Source organism: Bradysia coprophila (genome assembly GCF_014529535.1).
Source record: "Bradysia coprophila strain Holo2 chromosome IV unlocalized genomic scaffold, BU_Bcop_v1 contig_144, whole genome shotgun sequence".
Taxonomy (NCBI): Eukaryota; Metazoa; Arthropoda; class Insecta; order Diptera; family Sciaridae; genus Bradysia; species Bradysia coprophila.
This window is the reverse complement of record NW_023503373.1, coordinates 3,443,956-3,465,744: the sequence shown is the minus strand read 5'-3', so window position 1 is coordinate 3,465,744 and position 21,789 is coordinate 3,443,956. Positions and strand designations below refer to the sequence as shown.

The 21,789-nt window shown below is 35.1% G+C and overlaps 2 protein-coding genes across 2 annotated transcripts in view; one reads left to right on the top strand and one right to left on the bottom strand.

Moving 5' to 3' along the window:
• LOC119071137 (pleckstrin homology-like domain family B member 1) overlaps positions 1 to 20,149 on the top strand; it is a 38,388-nt gene extending 18,239 nt beyond the window's left edge. The window contains exons 3-10 of the mRNA XM_037175831.1: positions 328 to 1,883; positions 1,948 to 2,147; positions 2,209 to 3,191; positions 3,259 to 3,373; positions 6,084 to 6,192; positions 18,861 to 19,231; positions 19,294 to 19,426; positions 19,490 to 20,149. Of these exons, the coding sequence (XP_037031726.1) occupies positions 328 to 1,883; positions 1,948 to 2,147; positions 2,209 to 3,191; positions 3,259 to 3,373; positions 6,084 to 6,192; positions 18,861 to 19,231; positions 19,294 to 19,426; positions 19,490 to 19,666 (3,644 nt within the window). The 3' untranslated portion in view covers positions 19,667 to 20,149. The remainder of the gene's footprint in view (positions 1 to 327; positions 1,884 to 1,947; positions 2,148 to 2,208; positions 3,192 to 3,258; positions 3,374 to 6,083; positions 6,193 to 18,860; positions 19,232 to 19,293; positions 19,427 to 19,489) is intronic.
• Positions 11,891 to 14,006, bottom strand: LOC119071228 (chitotriosidase-1-like). Its single transcript, XM_037176045.1, has 5 exons — positions 13,793 to 14,006; positions 13,243 to 13,618; positions 13,085 to 13,177; positions 12,735 to 13,026; positions 11,891 to 12,680 (listed from the first exon to the last, which is right to left on the bottom strand). The coding sequence occupies exons 1-5, from the start codon at positions 13,845 to 13,847 to the stop codon at positions 12,144 to 12,146; spliced, it is 1,353 nt and encodes a 450-aa protein (XP_037031940.1). The 5' UTR covers positions 13,848 to 14,006; the 3' UTR covers positions 11,891 to 12,143.
• Positions 20,150 to 21,789: the final 1,640 nt, after the last annotated feature.

The window sequence follows — 21,789 nt, the reverse complement described above, 5'->3', positions numbered from 1 at the left end:
TACGTATTACAGTCGTGTTGTTAATTAAAATATATTTCGAATAGCATCTCCAGAAATATATCGCAGGTGTATTCAATGTCTGTAGGTAGTGCAGTGATTTTTAAATGAGCAAAGTTTCTTATTTTACTCGGAAAAGGTCAATGGGTGTTCCATGGCAGAAGTTAGTAGAATAAGAGTTGGAATTACGGGATGGTGGTTTGAAAAAGACACTGTTGATGAATAATGATTTTCAGGTCTATTGAATTAAAATTGACACCGACCGACAATATGAACTTCTAAATAACAAAAAGTTCAAGTGAAATAATTCCATTCTCATATTTTTTCCAGGTGATGTAACAATCGGCACATCTACAGACTGTGGTGTCATTCTAAACGGCTCCGGAATCCAACATCACCACTGCACACTGTACCGTTCGGAGAACGGTGAAGTAACTCTAGTCCCAGAACGAAATGCTCGTATACTGATTGATGGCAAGAAAATCACAGGTGACACAACTTTAACCCAGGGTGGCATGCTAACCATTGGAAAATCAACGTATCTACGATTCAACAATCCAGCCGAAGCGGAATTGATTAAATCGTCCATGGGCAGCAACGATCGTATTTCCATGCCACAAATCGATTTCAATCAAGACTCGAGCAGCTCCAATGAAGGTACTCCGGTTGATCCCATGAAAAATCTCAACGAAATTATCGATTTACCAAATTATCAAAAACCACATCAGAACAACGATACGATATTAGACAATCTAACGAAAAACGACTTTACCACAAATTTCAATAACTTTCATTCACCGAAAGTGTTTACGGCTGATTCAGTTACTGTGAATGCGCCGGCTAAAGATGTGCTGGGAGCAAAATTCAATAATTTTACGAAGAATCTGACTCAAATGTTTGCGAAAAACGATAAAAATTCGAATATGCAGAGAAACGGCAACGAAAACAATTGTGTTCTTACCAAAGTGAATAACATATCGGTGGCTAGTCCTAAAATTCAACCATCTTCGGCATGTTATGATCGATATCCTAAGCCAGGTTCTTACGGCAGCTTACAAGTGTTTCCAATGAATGGCGTAAATTCTGAAATGAACAGTACAAATAGAGATGACTCCGAACTGCAAAGACACCGAGCCCAAATCGAACGCTTAAAAGAACAAGAAATATCAATGGCCGAACAAGAACGCTTAGAAGAAATTTTGAAAATGTGCGCCGATTTCGAGAAGCAAAACCAAAACATTCAGTCATCGCCCATCGTTCAAAATCGCATCAAAACAAATGGTTCCCTGCCTCGCGACAAAAAATCTCCGTTTGCCGATCACGAGGGATCTCCGAAAGCTTTGTTTTTCCCAACCACACCGAACGGAGCTACTAAATCGTCAGGATATGAAAACGTCAAATTTGGTCCCAATGGTCGAGTGGAGTTGACAAAATCACCATCCGGTCGCTATGACAACATAAATGCATCTGGACAATCTCCTCCAACGAATGGATACGAAAATGTAAGCTTAAACAAGAAATACGTTCCACAAAGTCCACGCACAAAGATTCGCACATGCGTTTCGCCGAAAAAAGAACCTAACAAGAAGACTGAGTATGATATGCTCGTACAATCGTTCGAAGAAAAGTTGAGAATGGAAATTCAATCATTGCGAGAGAACAAAAACTTCGATAAGCCAGTGAACCAGGGCCAAGAGCCGTTGTATGGAACACTCGAAAAGCGCAACAAAAATGTTAACAATCTAACGCTGAACATTCAACGTGAAATCGATGGGAAGAAGCTAGGCGAGCTAACACAGAAGAGAACCAAAGTTTTGAATGGCGTCCGGGATCTGAAAACACAAATTTCTGATCTGCAGAGACAGGAAGAAGAAGTGTTGAGAGAGGTACGACAGTTTCAGTCACTGAAACGAAGGCAATGAAAATTAATTTTTTTTAAAATCTTTTTAGCTCGATATGGAGAAGGCGTTAGTATCAGCAGAGCTTTCAACGGAGAGAGACATTTTAAAGGAAATGGAAAAGAATCTTTCTAGTCTGCAGAGCACAATCCATCGCCTGGAAGCTCAACGCAATTCTAACCGCGTGATGCAGGAGACACAGCAAACAAAATTGAAGCAGATGATTGACGTCGCACAAAATCAAGTGAATGGGTTAGTATTCGAGGATTCTCTTTGGAAAGGGATTTCATTTTAATTTTTGCTTTAATTTTAGCCTTGAATCCTTACTCGAACAAAATGAGGAAGATCAGAAACTCCAGGAAGACCTAGAAAATGTGAAAGAATCTCTTGAGAACGACACAAAGACGTTTGAGGATCTGGAGTTTCAATATTTAGAGGAAGAAACGGAATGGCTTGCCTACCGCGAAGAACTTCATCATGATCTCAAGACGCTGACGAAATTGATCAATGAAAAGCAAAAACACATTTTGAGCCTCGAAAATCAGGGCATTGACAATCAGGCAACCGCTTGCATGGACACAAAGAACATCGAAAAGAATCTGTGGACATTACTGAATGATTTGGAGAAAAGCCGGGAAGAGCTGAAAGAAATTGACAAGCAAATATTCGAGATTTCTGGCCAACAAAACACTCAGTCTGAATCCGATGAAGACTTTGATGTTCCTAAACGAAATGGTATCGATATCATGTCGCAGTCAATGTTCGGCTCGGCGGAAATCCTGTCAGCAAAACCAAAAGATCAAGACTTGATGTCGAAGAGCATGAACGAAGATCACTTTTTCAATTCAATCGAAATGCCGTCGATTAATATTGTCTCACTCTCCAGTACGCCGAAAAAGAACCAAATCAGATCGATTGATGCCAGTGAAGAAGTCACAAAATTAAGTCAAACTGGACACGACCAGTTGAAAAGAGCTGAAGAAGCTGATACCTATACCAAAACGAATGGCGATTCGGACCCCATAACAAAACTGAAGTACAATTTGTCGCCACCATTCGATCATAAATCCGAAGCAGCGGAGGATGCGTCACGTAAGACAAATTTAAATTTGTCGATTGAGAGTGATGACTTTGAAGTGAATCCATTGGAAAAGCGTGTGCCATCGCAGGACGACATCGATCGAATCTGTAAAGTTACATTGGATGCTCCGATTTCGACGCAAGGAGCTAGTTTCAAGGTCATAGAGAGCATCAAGGAAATCGAAAGAAACAGGCAGCTGCTGTTGGCTCAGCAAGGTAATTGTTAAATGCAAATTGTTTTCTTTGCGACTGTGATGGTAATTCGTTTGAATTGTATTTTTAGGATCGCATGTAATCGAACACGAACGACAGAAGATGAATGAACTGAAAAAGAAAAGTCACGATGAAGCTAGAGCTCAGTACATGCGCAACGTTAATTACAGTCCTGAAAGAGAGAGGTAAGTTTGCTCATAAAAAAGGACATGAAACCATCATTGATCATCATTTCCAAACAATAGACTGAGATGACTGATGATTGAAATTTTTGTAAGGCAAGGATCTAAGTTTTCTGAACCACTCTTCCCGTTTTATAAACGACAAGCGTATCATAGTAGTAGACTCCCAAAATGTTTATCTAAATGAATGTAGAGTTATGCTTGATTTCCAAGTTTAGCTTAACCACGCCTCTTTTTTTATTGTTGAAGGTGTGAACGTAGAGAAAACGGAGTGCTTTTTTCGTGAGTGGAAATCCAGCTTTATGGACCTAACCGAAGGATTTTAATAAAAATTTTGTTAATTTGATAGTTCCAAAGTGGCATAAGAATCCACGCATTATTCCACAGAGGCACATTGAATCTATTACTTCTTTTAAAGAATCGACTGGTATTCGAGACAAAGTCTATCACTTCATTGGTTTTAACATACGTTTTGCTATAAACGAGGCACTACTCTGATTTCAAAAGTTGCTTTTATCGTCATTGTCGATAACAGATGATTATCCGTTTCTTAGCAAATCTGTCGAACGGTATCTGATGAAATTGTGGTCTGAAAAACCGAAATATTTTCTGAATAACAAGGTACATACGCATATCCACTTTGTTTAATTTAAAATTTCCGAATTCATCCATTAATATGACCACGTCAACAAATAATGAGAAGTGCGTACAGTTACATGTTCAATGCAAAATCTTTTACTTCATTTGGCTTAACACACAATTTACGGTAGGGCGTATGGAATTTCGCAAATTATAAGGTCCGCGATAACCTGTGTGCGGAAAACGTAGATCATCGATAACTGTGTCCGGGCATGTGGTTGATGGATCTGAGGTAGCCCGGGAAGAAGTCCCCCGGACGACTTAAAGTTTCCGATGGACATAACTCGGAAAGTTCAGAGTATTTTTGAAAACAATGTTCTAGCGAAATGTAGAGCTTTGAAACCTCTACAAAACTACCGAAGGAACCGATGGTCCAAAAGGTGCCACTGCCAAGATTGCCTAACTTCGAAAATTTGAACGTTTGGTTTTTGACTAATATTTCCTGAGAGACAAATGATTATGTTTAGCTTGTGGTATGAGGTGGTAGGGAAGGTCGAGCACTACCAGTACACTACGCATGTCCCGGGCTCCCTCAGATCCATCAACCACATGCCCGGACACAGTTTTCAATGATCTACGTTTTCCGCACACAGGCTATCGCGGACCTTAAAATTTGCAAAATTCGATACGCCCTATTTTACGGTCGTTGTTGTCGATAACAGATGTTTAGGCATTACAAAATAAGTAATAAAGAAAAAATCTTTAACGAAAGAAATAGAATGGTCTGGCTCTGGCATGTAGCTCAAAATAAATAGGATAGTTGAGTGTTACATCTAAAATGTGGGTGGAACAGAACACCAAAATTAATTGCCTTTTTGTGTTGTGCTAATTTTTCTCAAATTTTAATTTGAATTAACGGTTTAGTTGATTCTATTCAGTGCTAGTAACTTTCTGTGGAAGCTGTCGTTCTTCTAACCGAATCCTTGACCTTTCCAATTCTATTCAACGTTCCTGAAACGTTTCAATTTACCCGAAATTCGTTGAAAAATATTTTCTTTTGAGAAAGTCGACACACTTACATGTGTGAATAACATTCTAATTCATCATTTTCTGTGCCCTCTATCTTATCGCAGTGAAAAGTATTTGTAAAGCTCATCGCACTATCAATAATCTCGAACATTACGCACAGATGCAGTGGAAATTAAATTACATTTTCTTTTACCGCGAAACCGGCACACTCAAACAAACCAACACAATTTTCGATAAGAAAATAGATAAGAATTTTCGACCTGACACACATAAGAGTCGAACAACGCAACGTCTGTTTTTGTTGAAATATATTTGATCAAAGAGGCAAACGAAACTTCGTTTTATTACATTTTCTCGTTTACAATATCGTCATATACCACTACCTTTCAACTGCATGTTACGTTGATTGAGTAAGTTTTCTGTTGCAATATTTTAAAGTAATTGTCGTACCCCAACAAACGATTGAAAGAAATAGGTTTCTGATTAGTTTTATGAAACAATTGACGACATGCATGTGCTAACGTCTTAATCACATTTTTAATTGTGCCATTATTTCACCGAACGTCATACACACACAGTCTCATCAGTCTCACATTTGTTGTTTACATTAGGCTTCAAATGCGTTCCGTTGAAACTGGAAATTTCGATTTTTGTTTCATGAATATGCAATAGTTGGCAGAGTAACATTTGCATTTGGAAAATGTTAATTACAATTACTAATGCTCCATATGACTTAATAGCAACTTGTTCCATTAGTCTTTCACCGTCTGTTAACGCGTTAAAATTGACAAAATTTCGAAAAAATTCATACTTCCGAGAAATTTCGGATTTTCATGAGTTGAATTCATTATAACACTATGATACGACTGTGTTCGACGTACTGATAACGTGATCGCATCAAATCGAATTATCAATCGCACACAAACTGGTGCTCCCTTTTATCGCAACAGATATTACTGAATTCATTTCAATTCAAACGTTCATTTAGTTTCGATATTTAATTATGGATTTCGATAGAACAGTTGATTTTCTTTGTTGGTTGGTGAATTCTGAACATTCTTGGTATATTTATCATCATTCATTCAAGATTTTCTTTCGTTTTTAGTTATATGAAGAAAAACCGCAGCCTGGAACAATTGGACGACACTTCGAGCTCACTCAAGAAAATCATACATCGGAATGGATCATCAAAGAAGGAAGCTTCCGTCAGTCCGGTAAGTCATTTCATTTTCCATTCGATTACCGGTATGCTCCAGTAACTGGTGATGGGTATCACATATGCTCCTATATATTCCTATATACGCACGCAAAGTTAATTAAACTTTTTTGTAATTACTTTGACGGACAGTTTATTTGTCGTAAATCTTTTATGTAGATGGTATATAGGATGTAGACAGAGAATTTTACTTTATGAATAATTACTACCGGGGAGGCACATATAGCGCATACGAAAATAAAAATTTTATTCAATGACGTCACAAGATTGGTAATTTAGATTCTTTTTATGTTTCACATGTCTCAAAAATTTCAAAAGAAAATGTTTGACACACACTAAGGTATTTCGTTTCAGTTCATAAGACGAATGGTCAAATGAAAATAAGCGAAACAAGAAAAAGGATTCAGTGTCGGTCGTCTGATGTTGATGGAGTGCATCTGATCACATTTTGTGAGCCAATAACTTTTCATTTGAGTTGTTTATGTGCGTTCAGATCAATGTACGAAATTAAAAGAGTTTTCCGGAGTAAGATAAGTTCATGTAGGGAAGAAATGTGACTGCAAACACAAATTATTGAAGATATCCTACAAGTTAATTGTATGAATACATTGGGTTCAAAATAGATATCGGAATTCTGTAAAAGGATTACTTCAGGTCACTCAAAATTCAATCGCCTTGTAGAGAGCTCGGCGGATAAAGTCTCAAGATAGCAGCTTTTGTAGTTTTTTACTGTCGTTATAGAGAAAAATTGGTCAAAAACATAATCAGAATGGATGCTGTAGTAGTCGTGGTTTCCTTATAAATTTCCCTGACTCAGAGTTTGGATAGTTTACAGTGGATTTTTCAAAACATATACAGACTCATCAAATGTAACAAGCATGTATAATATTCCTCCACCGTCAACGAGGCGAATCGTATTAAATACAAATAGTTAAACAGTCGCCCAGTCGCGTTTTTAAATTCTCATCTTTACGTTGTTTAACACCAATTTGTTGAAACGCTTTTTTACATGCTACGTACGTCCAAAACCGTACTTTTCATGTTTCAAGCACATCTTTCGTCCGTCCTCAGCACGTAATAGCTATTTACATGCTTATGCACGGTAAAGTGCACTTTGCATCACTGTTTGCGACAGGGAAAATGCACTTACCGTCCACAAACATGTAAAATGTGTTACGTCACTGCTTGTAAATGCTTGTTTAGGCACGTGTGATTACTCTACTCGCCTTCGGCTCGTTCCGCAAACCTCACACTTGCCTAAACAAATATTTACAAACAGTGACGTAACATACTATTACATAACAAGGTATAAAAAGTTGAAAAGTAGAGTTTTCGTGTGAATTTTGTTGATCCGAGACGAAGCTGAGGTCAACAAACACACGAACACGAGATACTATTTTAGCCCAAAACACTACAGTTGGCTTGCACTCAAATTGACCGATTTGCACAAAAAGTTTTAGTTTCGCATTTCCGATCGAAATGGCCAACTCATAACTCCAAATCACACTGTTAATACTCGACTTGCGAAAAGTGCAGCAAAAGTATTGGGGCTGAGCATATCGTTTTTAATCGCCAGTTTCACAACTTGATCAGTGTTGTCCATTGTTAATGGAACTTTAACCAGATGGAAAAACTGAAGAAGTTCTTTGAACTCATTCGAAATTATAATTGTAAGAGATTCTGGACTAGCAGCTGCCCCAATTATTTTAGCCACTATCACTTTTTGACTTCGTTTAGATAAAGCGAGTAACGGGAATTTGGTAATTGATTAGGTTAACAAGCTCAAAGCCAAATTTAGCAATTTGTCAAACAAAACTTCACTCAAACAATTTTCGGCTTAAGTCGTTGTACAAATACTAAGTCGTTCTACAGTTAGTTTTACGATAGAATGGTTAGAACCAGAATTAGGCTAATTATTCTCAAGTTCAATAAAATGTATTGCATTTACATACTGTAAGAAGTCGGAGACACTGAGACAAGAAATTCATACAATCTTTAATTTGATCTCCTCTTTCTCACGCGATTATAAATGCTGATACTGCTAATATTTTTCCGTATTTTCGCACTCGTACATTATTTGAAAGATTGGGTTAACCGTTTATGCTTGAATTTACATTTTACATAATCTGAAGAATGTGATGATGCCGTAATTCAGTGTACTAAAATAAATAAACAGAATAGATGACCGTGTACAAGAGTACAGACAATAATAGCTTAGTAGCTTTTATTGATAACATGAAATCCAACGACACCGATGTTACAATGAATGCACTACTAAGACATGCATCGAAACTGTTGACAGATTTTAATCCTGCTTGTGTATGGAAATTCGATCAATATCGCTTTGGGCTATTATATCCATTGAAAACATAATTTACTGAGCAAGACCACAGTGTAGAGGCACTGTGAAGATAGAAGTCAATTCTCTTTATTGAGCCTTATTGTAAATTTATCGGATCCAAATCTTACAGCTTATTCGTCTCTCTACAAATTGAGTGAAAGGTAGAAGACCGTTCATCACAGATGACCTGATAATCAGGTCCTGATTTGTTTAAAAAGGGCAATCGAAGTAGTACATCATGTTATGTGGGACTTGATGTATCGTGAATCGGTCAATACGATGCAATGCACCATATACACAGCGATGTAAACAATTTGCTCAGAGTGGCTAAACACATCACATTAAATAAATTAGTTAGTGAGACGTTTCAGCTGTTAAATTGTAAAAAAAACGTTTCCACGTGCCGTCTCTAGAGTATTTTGAAACGTTGCGAAAAAGAGTGTACATTTTGCACATTTTTTTACAAACTTTTTCTTACGCAAACTCTTCATTTTTCCCCATATTCCCCAATTGCTAGTTAAGCGGTTGTTATGAACTTTTGTTGAACGGGGAAAAACAGTTCAATTTAATCATTTAGCTAAGTTTTTCAATCTATAACCTTACCATAATACATCTGTAAGAGCGGTCATTCCTTAATCATTCTTTCAATCTCGTTTACCTAAAACGAAATTGCGACTTTGTGCAACTGTGTAAGTACGAAGCAAACGAAATCGCATTGAAAATACCGCCAAAACAATAACAATTTATTGTTTTAAAATTCCTTTGCGTTCAACGTAAATTGTCACCGAATGTGTGAGCTAAATTTAAACCATTCCGACGTAGCATTGAAATTTATTTGGATCTGAATGAAATCAATATAGATTCTCGGTTTTTTATCCAACTAATTCAACTAATTTCTAATGAAATTATTATTTTAATTTTTCTATTTCTAACAATGCTGCTAGTTTGTAACACGCTAATTCGCTTAATGACCAAATTTCAAATAAACAAACAAATAATTTGTGCGAATTGTTTTGACATACCGAAGTATTAAGAGCCTTGTAGTGGCTTAACATTTCTCTTGTATTACGCCTTTCGAGAAAGTCGTCAAGTATGTCAAAGTTTTATGCAAAATCTCTCATTTATAATCCATTAACATTAATTCAATGATTTCGCTCATCTTAACACAAGCATATATTTGCAATTGTGTGCAGGTGTTTACGTATCAGGAATGAGGTACTATACAACAGCATGCAATTGATGCAATCGGTGTTGACTTGACTACATTGTCAGTCAAACAATATAGCTAATTGGACTGAACATTTTGGTCTGTGATGCCTAATTCCAATATTTACCATCCATGATTATCATTCACTCAATATTAGGCATTTGGCTTACACGTACAAACAAAATGAATATTCATAATGCTCTTAATATCGGTGCAGTACACATGCCTTTGGTGCAGCATTGATGCGTTCATTAACCCAAATACTTTGCCTAAATCGCATTTACTACATCTCTAATAAAATCAATCAAGAACTAATAAACACGTTCAAACTTAATATAGATGTGTCTGCCAGTCTGCCACACAGAACATCAAAAGGCACTTTTTTATTGCAATCATTTACCGTCCCGGCTTGCATCAAAATTGCTCTGTGGTGTTTATTAGAATACATGCTCGTCGGTAAATCGACAGCACAGCTGGTTGGAAATATTTTTATGCGTATACATCTTATCGCGTGATTCCCTCTTATTACGATATGTGTGAATGATTTCTTTCTTTTTTTTCGAAATATTTTTATTTAAAATCCATTCACACTGATGAAATTTTCACAAGCAAATAAAACCGTACGTAACGTCCGCACCATCTAAACAAAATATTGTAATATAAACGAGTCTGTGGACAAGAAAAATCCATCGGCCACAATTCGTTGGTGTGTTCATTCATATAAACAATGAGGACAAAACCGAACCATTTTTCTTCTTAAAGTTCACGGAATTATCGATCAAATTCTATTGAAATATGCTCGAGCAACGCCAAGGTAAATCAAACACTTCTTATTTTAAATAAACTTGACACTCACAAGTGCCAAAGATCGCGCGTCAGCCCTCGTCAAAACAAACAAATCATCCATATGACTATAATTCTTTAAATTATTGCAAAAGAAAAACGGGAGGCAGGACGGCGCATAGGCATGTTATATACATATACACATAGTATATCAATATTTATGTTTAGCTTTAAGCGTAAAGAAGTGCAAAGAAAACGACGCTCATAATCGTCACAGCGTGATGTTTATTTATATTTTTTTTCTTCTTTAAATTCTTATTAAAAAATTAAGAGATATTTTTCGAGCATAGCTCTCATCTAGGTGCACAACACACAGTTTTAATATTAAGCATAAATGTCGCATCGGTCAGTTTTTTGTTGACTATCAACAGCAACGGATCGTTTGTGCGCTTACAAGTTTCATTAAAAACAAACTCAAATAAGAATTTTGTTTATTTAAAGCTACAGCTTTGACTAATTCGTTGACATCACTTGCGAGAATATTGAATTATTATTGAAATAAAGTGAAAAGAGTGAAGATGAATTTGTGATTGGATTATTGTGACAAAAGTACAATACAGTTGATATAAATAGACCATTGAAATTGTTGTAGGGTTGTTTCCTATACGCAGACCGTAAAATGTCTCTGTGGATGGGTTATGTAAATAGAAGGAAAAAATCATCATCATCGAGGCTCAATGACTATGCAAAGGTATACAAATAAAAACTACACTTAGAGCGGTACCGGGAATTTGATTTTTAATTTAATTTGCTTTACCTAAACATGAAATATTCAGTGAATGACTTTTCGTTTGAAATTTATTTTATTTGTCCGGATTTTAGTGGGTTTTGAGATAATTGTGGTGGTCATTCCATTAAAATTATTTTTTTTTTCAATTTGAAATGACTAACAAAAATTATCACTACACAGTCAAGAGATTAATTTAGTATTTAGTTACTCGTCCGAAAAGTGTTTCCTGTTTTAATTCCATTAAATTTAATTCAATAAATATTTAATGTTGCATTTGGCATGCATATGGAAAATAGTGGAAATAGTGGAAAATACATAAAAAGCTTTGAAATTGAATTATAACTAGTTTAGAGGTTCTCTAAATGGCCTGAAAAACGTGATACAAGTATTACTGAGTTTACAATTTTGTTGCGAATTCATAGTACTGTAATTATTACAGTGTAATACACCCTAAACATACTAATCGGCTCAAAATTTAAAAATTCCTATTCTCATATATTGCTTGTTCAGCTAGAGTAAAATAACCTTTACCGTGAACTGTGAAGGAATTGCTCGCAAATTAAAGACTCATTGACTTTACAACTAAAATTTATTTATTTTTGTAAACGATTCAAAAAAATTTCTGATGTTTTATACAAAATCTTTTACTTCCTTATTTTTAACAAAGTTAAGAGAACCGCAATCAGAGCACGTCACCTTGTTGATTAACTAATCTAATAAATAAATAATTAATTAAATTCACGTGCATCTTTGGTATACACTTCTACAGTATCCAAGGTATAGTATGAATTCCTTTTGATTAAGAAAATCCTAAAATTTATACCTCAACTATACGACACAATTCCAATCGCAAATTTTTGCTTGATTGTTCCATTTCAATCCAGAACTACATGACATTACTACTGGCTTAGCTCCCACTGATGCACATGACAAATATTTTGAACAATCAGGCTGATATGCGAGTAGTCCAACCGTTCCACAATTCGTGAGAGTAGTACCCGAAGCGTTATTACCACCAGAATTATTAGAAGGATGGGTTGGTGGTGTTGTTGGCACTGTACCACTACTACCAGTGCTGGCGCTGCTAGTTTTACAAGCAGACGACGATGAAATTCGACCAACGGCTACGCTTAATGCGTTTAATAATGGCCATTTACATGAGCTGCAAATACCATCGTAATCATCTTGATGCAAAGCCCATGTCATAACGCCTCCTAAATTGTATTTGATAGCCAAATTGGCTTTGTCTGTTATACTCGTCTGATCCTCATACGACATCCACATATTTCCGCTGTACATGTAGGGAGCTTTAGCTGTTGCATCACGCTGCTTCGTCCACGCAGAATTAGTTAATTTCGAGCAATACTGAAAGATCCGGCATTAGATCTCCTTCAATTTTGATTAATTTAAAATATTTACGGATTGATATGCTGGCGTGTAATTAACGTCTGACGCTTGATGTCCACCAATGAACGGAGATCCAGGAGATACTCTATTGGAGTCAGCTAATTGGTACTGACGTCCATAAAAAGGTACTCCAACTACGAGTTTACTTGCTGGTGCACCTCCTTGCAAAAATAAGTTGATGCCCTTATCAACACTATCTCCTGAATTAGCATTGATAGGTGCATTAAATGATACACCAAACGATGAGTCCCATCCTTCGTCCATATGCATGTCATATGCCATCAAATTGATATGGTCAACAGCTCTGAATGGAAAACTCATTTTCATAAATATACGAAAAATCGTAAAAGATTAGCACATACCTTCCCAATCCAGCAATATCGTACACATTATTGGTCGATACAAGCCACTGTCCAACGCTTACTGCGGTTGATACTATGTATTTGCTTCCAAGACTAAAACCCATTTAAGATTTCAACACAGACCTTACACGGAACTATTTCACATTTTTTTCTTTTACCTTGCTTTCAAATCTGAATGCAGTGCCACAAATGTAGATCTATCAGTAGCGTCTGGGAATTCCCAATCGATATCTATACCATCCAGTCCGTTACTAACTAACACGTTCAAAGCATTTTTCGCAAAACGGGCACGACTGGCTGCCGTAGCTGCATTTTGTTTAAATACCGATGTGCCAGCTGTTGCTCCTCCTATTGCTAGAACTAGTTTTGAATTGGCCGTTTTGAGTTTCTTAAAATTGGCAAAATTGTCTGGAAGGCCGATATTTCCATTTCCGTCTAAGGTACCAAAAGCAATGACAAAAATTGAGCAGTAATTTGGGCTGACTTTGTTGGTTACGTCTGGACCCCAGGAGGGAATGTAACAAACCACATCCTCTGTAAAAATTTAAAAATATTTTTTTTATGAAAATTGAGCAGACAAATTTTGAGTTCTTAGTTTCGCAATTCGTTGATTTTTATGCGGCGCCTCTTCAAGTCTTTAAAAATATCTTCCGTACTTAATCTTCGAGCAAAAGTCACTTCAACTTTTCCAGAAATTATTTTACTTACTAGCTTCAATGTAGGAAGCAAGCGTAATGAACAAGCTTAACGCAATAAATTTCATGATTTTTTCTTCGGTATTTCTGGTAATTTTCACTTACTAGATCTATATCTATACTGAATTACTGGTAGGAGCGCTTGCCAGTATTTATACCTAATATTGCGAATAATTGCGAACCTTCCCAATAACAATATTTGCGTTGAACATGCCTGTTTCTGAAGGATATGCATATATTTCATTAGAAACAAAATGTTTTGTTTGATTAGTGAGACGTCATAAATGAAACATTTCCAAAAAATAATTGTATCACAACCTTCAAGTCTCGATAAACAATCGATTTGAATAAATGATAAATATTTTTAAGGCTTTTCGGGCAATCACCTAACTATATTTATGATCTGCATGAAAATTCTAATTTTCTATAGACAATAAACTAAAGTAAACAATATTTGGATAATTACGTCGGTAGGAAAAAAAATATTTTGACAAACATCTGACTCGTGCCGACATTTTAATGAAAATCGATGAGGAAATCGTTTTCTCGAGTTATCCGGGTATACGTAAGAACCGTCTTCAGTAAATAAACGAAAATATTGGATAAACTATTTTTATCATAATCAATAACTTAAAAAATCGTTAAATCTGTTACTTCTTTAGTTTGAAGTAATGCCTTACATGTGTTATAAAATCTTGTACTTCATTAGTTTTAGCAAATATTTTGTTATATAAGACCACCTTCAGTGAAGTTCACATATTTGTCGCAAACGTTTTATTTCCGCTTTTTGTCCACTCTGTCGGCGCTGATTTTTGCGTTTCGGTTCTTTGGATTTGTCAGAATATTCGGTACGCCGCGGCGTGAAACATTCCATTTAGTAGCGGAACACATATGATTAGTACATTCCTTACTTTTAGTCCCGATGGCTTTTTGAGCTAGCAAGTAAGTCGACTTTTGTTTTTTAAGTTGTTTCAAAAAAACATATTTTCTTAAATTATTCTGATTCTGATAGGTATTTAGCAAGTTTAATTTTCTGTATTTCTATAGAATTTCAAGAAAATCTTCGAGACACTGAAACAAGACTCCCTGTGAGATTTGCAACCAAAGCGATTAATAAAATTTTCTAAGTTCTTGACTATCATTGAGTTAACATTTTCTTGAATCATCCCTCGATGTGTATGTTTATTTAAAGGAATCACTGAGTGTAGCCACATCCGACAATATCAGCAATTTTTTCTTTCCTAATTTTCCATCCTACACTCTCACACTTTCAAACACTCAAGGATTTCAATTATAATTCAGGGGAAAAAATCGGACAAAATTTACTCAAGATACACTAGAGGTGTAGAAGGTATAAAATTATAGACATAATAGTTCTGTATTTTTCCAATTTTTTGCAAGTGGATTTGTCATTCACTCAATGGGTCTTTAAAAAGTGGCTGTAACTCCTTTTAAAGAGTTTTAACTTTAAAATACTCCAATTTCAAAAATCATCTTAAAATCTCCTCAAATGGAGCTATCAATTGCAAACGTTATTAACTTCAGAGTTCCATTCTTGAAACGTTTTTTAACATATTTCCTAAACAAAACAAGAAACTCCTTGAAATCTTCCTTCAATCAGGCATCAATCATCAAAAAACTCCTAAAATGATCCTTAAATCAAGCCTCTTAAATTTCGAAGATAGGATTTTAATTTTAAACCGTGGCAGCCTTGTAAAACAGGTGCCCGTGTGCATTTTTCCATGAGCTTGTATTTTATGAAATACTCTGTTTTAAAGCTTAATTCGGCTTTATATTAAACGATGAAACAATTTACCTGTATAAGACACGCTATATACTTCTTTCTGTTAAATTTATCATTTCTGATTACAATTCTGTTAAATATAGGCGTGTCTATGACGACGCGTTGTACTAATGAAATTTCTTGAATTGTTTAAGACAATAATATTTTTGGGTTAAGAGACGTAATAATTTCAATTATTTCAGTAAGCCAATTGTGAAATCAAGGTCACTTTTTTGAAAGCTTCTATTTCTATTCTCAACTCTGTTCTTAAAAACAAAAAACCAAATCATTTCGGTTTCGAGCGACACAATTTACAAATTAAATGGATAACGCACGTATAATTGTGATAAGTGATGACACGGAAAGTGTTTTTTTCCGCTCAAGTAACATTTTATAAAATTTGTTAAGTTTTTTTTTGTTTTGTTATTTTTGGAACTTCTACAAGTAAACAATTTAAAATAACACAAAAAAGTAAGAAATAAAAAAAAACGAAGAGAAAAAGAAAATTTAAAAGAATTTTCGTATTAAACATTTTACGAAAAAGAATCACGCTCTTCGGGCGCTTTCATTTGCACAGCCATTAGAATAATAAAAGAAAAGTTTATGTTGAAGTTGATTTTAATGTTAAATGGGATGTTTTTTGTGGGCAATAAAAATTTAATTCGAAATAAAAATAAATACACCGAATTATCGTTGGCCGATACACGTATAGATCTAAAATCTCGACTACATAATTAGTCAATTAGAGACTGTGATCGCGGTTAGAGTCGTCTTTTTTAATTGATTTTTAATTTTGCTGTAATTTTAAACTGTTTTTTAAAAGTGCACGTGGGAGATACCAACAAGTTCAGGCGATGTTATTCCTAAAAATTAATGTAATTACGTCCAACTATTTACAATATTTGAATTATAGTGTCGTTCGAACAAATCCGAAACGTAGTTGTAGTAAAAATTTCATTCATGAATTTTTCATCGTTACAATAAAATTACAAATAAACATTTTGCGTATCAGTGCTCCGTTCCGAGTTAGACAAGACGTCTTTAATAAAATATATTAAACTTAAACACTCCTCCATAGTGACGCAAAACCACATGCCACAACAAACACACCTATTTTAAAATTGAAAAAAAAATCCTTTTATCTTGTGACTGTTACCACAAATCTGTCATCTCCTTATACAATATTATAGAATATTAGATCGCTTAAACTGGCCAAACATATGCTCATTAAAAATCAACACTATGCTCATTTACCAGAGCATGTGCGGTAACGCAAAACTACATATCTCTTCTGCTAATTTGTTTGTAATATTTATGAAAAAATTATGATATTTTCAATTAATGTTTTTTTTTCGCCGAGCTGTTAATGTGCCAGAAACAGAAAAGAATGACATTTCATAAAATGAACATTTCTCGTCGCATCCATGGCATTTTAAATTTATATTTAATAAAGTGGGCCATTAGCAGAATCATGAGTGTGTAATTTAATAAAATATTCGAAACGTTTTCACAAACAAACTGTGATTGAACCCAGATGCAACCGAATATAGATTTCATTTGTGTATTGTGATGGGGGCATATGGTTTAGATTTCCCATATCGAATTTTTAGATAGAGTTCGTATAATGAGCTCTCATTAACTCGTTAACCCGTTGACTGAAAAATAAGCAACCATTCGGGTGGCGTCATTACTGATTAAATTAATTAAATAAATGGGCAGCGGTATAAGTATTTGATTTTTCTTTTTAAATAAGCAAGAATAAGTAGTGTATGTGATCCAGCTGCATCATTGACATGTATTGTCTATCGATGTATCTAAACGATCAGATCTCAACAATTAATATAAAATCTTGTACTTCAGTATTTTTAACAAACGTTATACAAGTGTTAAATATAATTTCCATTGTCGATTGTAGGTAACAGATGATTAGCCATTCATTAAATGTTGTAAATTAAGAATCTTAAAGTATCTAGGGGACGTTAAATGATAAACCTTCGCCCTACAGACGAGGTAAAGAAAATAAATTGAACTTCATCTTTCGATTCTCGCTTCTAGAGATTCTTCATAACGGACATTTAGTTAACTTAATTCAACAATCTGACGTTGTCGTGCCGGACTAGCTATATAAGTAGCTATACTAACAGGCACACGCGTGTAATTCACGAAAAAGGCGCTTTGAGTCAGTTGAGGGCGCCAAAACGCACTTTTAACGGGCATCTATATAGCAAAATCAATAAAATTTCAAAAGGCGCTCATGTGATTTTCTATTTCGCCTTGGTCGTGCGGTAAATCATGTTACTTACCGAATTTACTCAAATTTACCGAATAATTACTGAATTTATCAAAACATTGATTCGGTATATTTTGGTAGATTCGCTAAATAAATTTGCCAATAATAGATCCTGTGATAACGAATGATTTGAGACAGACAACGAAATGTATAGTTCAAAATCCAGAAAAAAATCAAGGAAAATGAAAACTTTTCTTTGAGCATTGTGTTAGAAAGGCACCGTTCTCTATTTCAGTCAAATAAATTGATTTCTTCTATTCGCCTGAATACTCGTGAGAGGTAGCTTTGAGTAAGAAATATGTGAATTTTCTCGTCGAATAAAAATAACTTTGCTACGAATTTGCAAACACTAATTATTTCTAGTGGACACATCTTTTGACGATAGTAATTTATTTCCCACATTAAAAATTGCTAATAATATTTTAATGACAAACCGCTTTTACCGCTTTCTTGAGATACGCGCGTATACATAATGTATACACGTCTCTTCCCGTGGAATCCGAATACCAAACAAATGAAAAGAAAATTATTTTTGTGATTTTCTAAATTATTTATAGGCGGGTGAGAAACTGCTACATGGCGCAGAGTGACAAATAAATTTTGGGAAATGATTGAAATTGATAATAAATTAAAATGTGAAACGGTTTACGATTTAGAAGAAATAACGATTGTCATAAATAACAGCGGTATATTTCGGTGTGGATATTTTCATGGCAAAGTCGTAACGATAAATTCCACCGAAAATATCTACACTGTGAATCAGTCTTTGAAATGCATTTTTTTCCACGATTTATTTCTGCAACTGCAAATTCCACTTATCCTTTTACAAAAATGTCAAGCGTATCGCAACACAATTCTTAGAAAATCTTATGCTTGTAAAGTTTCGTCACACATTCCGCTATATAATGGAACACTAACTTATACTTGTCGGCGTTGTCGATAGCAGATGGCAGCCGTTTCTAAATTATAATTGTGTTCTACAATGTTGGATCTTTTTTCTCTTTACAGCAACGCCACTCTCAACCAGATTTCGATCGCTCGCGTCCATTATCGGAAACCAATTCAGAACTGAGCTACGATGCTTTATCGGAAAAACCATTCAAATCATCGAACGACCTGCATAAATCTATTTCTTCGCATCGTTTACAAGAAAACGGAGATGGTATTAAGCGAAACAGTGCCTTATCACAGAGTGATTCCAGCGATTCACCGCGCATGACCTCTGGACATAAAAGAAACTTACCAAAGCATCAAAGACCATTAACGCGATATCTTCCCATAATGTCGTCAGATTTAGATTTAAGACAACACATCGAAACAGCTGGTCATCAGGTGACATTGTGTCCACATGTGATACTAGATTCGCACAGTTGTAGAGGGTAAGAACGATCGTGAATACCACATGGTGAGAAATTCTTTTCTTACTTGATTTTCGTTGCAGATATTTGCATAAATTAGGTGCAACATTCCACGGTTGGTCACGAAGATGGTTTGTACTGGACAGACAGAAAATGGCATTTATCTACTATTCAGATAAGTCTGAACGAAAGGCACGGGGTGGAGCATATTTTGCGGTAAGAATTTTTGTTTTCTTTTTATTTGAATCTGAGGCGAGCTAAAATCTACCCAAAATTTAGACCATTGATGAAGTGTATCTCGATCATATGAATACATCGAAGAGTGGGCGCCCGTATTGTACATTCATTGTTAAAACGAAGAAACGAAGCTATCACCTACAAGCTGCTTCGGATGCTGCCGCCCGGATATGGATCGATGCGATTATAACAGGGGCCCAGGGCAACATTGATTACTAAGTGTTGTTTAATCCACGAAAATGAAATTGTAGCTTAAGATATTTGCTAAATGTTAAGATAAAATACGAATAACATCAGTCATTAGTTAGGTATTACGATAGTCAGACGTGGGAGAATGTTTGAAGTCGTTTTCATGATTTGTATTTTGTCGCTAAAAGTGTTTCCAGGCCGATCATTTCTTTTTTACTTTTCAATAAAATGAATACACTGATGACGTGTAGAAAGTGGAAAAAAGTTGGTTGGTCTTTGTCTGATAGCCCTATTAGGCTCATAACAAATGGAAAAAGCTTTTTCTAACAATTGTTAACGCGCCTCTATTTAATGTACCAGAATACACTTGAGAGCTGTTGGGTTTATCATTGCTTCATTTCGATACCAAAAAGCATTATAATCATTAGCGACCATAGTCTTAAACTCATAAAACGATTTTGTGAATAATTTATAAATTGTACTGTTACTGATAACTGGTCAAACGAAAGGGAAAACGTTTTATCTCGGTAATTATAAAATAAGGAAAATTAAATAATCAAATGGAATTGAAACGGTAGTGCCTTACATCGTAAAGGAACTGATTACAATTACCGGACATAAAGTACTCGGTATTAGATACAAGAAAAATAAATATTTTAGAGGAACAGAAGCTTAGTTTTGGTATGGAAAAATCGAAATCTTTTTTACTACACGACGTATACCGTTACAATTTGATAAGACTAATGAAGATTGAAATAATAAATTATTTTCAAATTAAAATTGCTACAGAACTTTTTATTCCAATCTGATTGTTGACGCCAACTGATGCGAGGTGGTCTTCAAACGAACCAAAAGTATTTAGAGATGCGGGAAAACAGGAAAAGTAGTAAGATATGCAGTTTCGCTTGTTTTCTCGACAATAGCTATTGTTGTATACGGTTGTATAACCCCGATTTTCTTAAACAATAATTATTTTGTTTCTCTTCGTCAATACCTTTCATTTGACATAATGCACACTGAGCGAAAACATCTAGAGATATTCTGGACAAACTAGTGAACCAACGTCCGTCGCTGTTTTGGAGCACTTCCCGTTGAGTCGCAACAACGTTTATACGCTAGAATTCAGAGGTATAATTTCTTTTATGTTGGGTCTCAAAACAGGTGGCGTATTTGCCACTGTTTTTCAGATTTTTGTACCTTTAACATGGTGTATAACACGGAGCCTTCCCAAAAAGTTGATGTCATTTATATACGAAACCCTTTTATTGTCATGATGATTGAAAACCCTCAAGAAATTATAATTCTTACATCGCCTGTTAAAGACGATATAAAGATATGTGGAATTCTATTTTGCATACAGAACATACAATTTTTAAAAGTTTCCGTTTGGATGTACCAATACACACTTATTGTATAATAAACAATCAAAACACATTCTTAACAATGTGTTTACTTCATTCATACGTGTCATGTGCGCGCATAGATGACGTTAACGTAGAAATTCACTGTGTGTAGGTTGTCTTTCAATTGTTTACAATACAAAGTGTTTTTGTTTGTACACCAGCTGGTGCTCATTCTGCACATAGAAAACTTTTAGCAATTGTAAATCTAGGAGAGAAGCGGAAAAATCCTGAAGATGTCGTTCAAATCTTAATGCTCTAAGCGGTGGATGAGGATGATTTTGGTTTTATTTTTGCAAACAATATTTGACTTAATAGAATGCCTAGTAGTTTTGCGATTGATAGGACTGCTGAACGTGTAGTAAAATTCTCACAAAATTGAATTTTTCGTATAAGAAATTCGAGTCGCGATGGTGGAAAATCTCTACTATAGGGCCATCAGTTCCTAAGATAGAAAATTCCAATTTTCAACAAAGTTGTAGAGAACTGAAGACATAACAACCCCTTTTTACAAAATTTCTATCTAACAATTAAATTTAAAAAGTTATTTGACTTTAACCACAATCCGTTTTGGAATCTCCGCGTCGACATTAATTCATGGTCCATAATTCACACTTTTATACCAAAATGCATGAAAATGCAGCTAGTGAGCCGTACTATTATAATCATCTTTAGATGCAATCCTCTTTACTAAAAATTGTCTATACACGCATTAGTAGGGTGGGTCGATTTTTCCGATTTGAATTGCAGCTT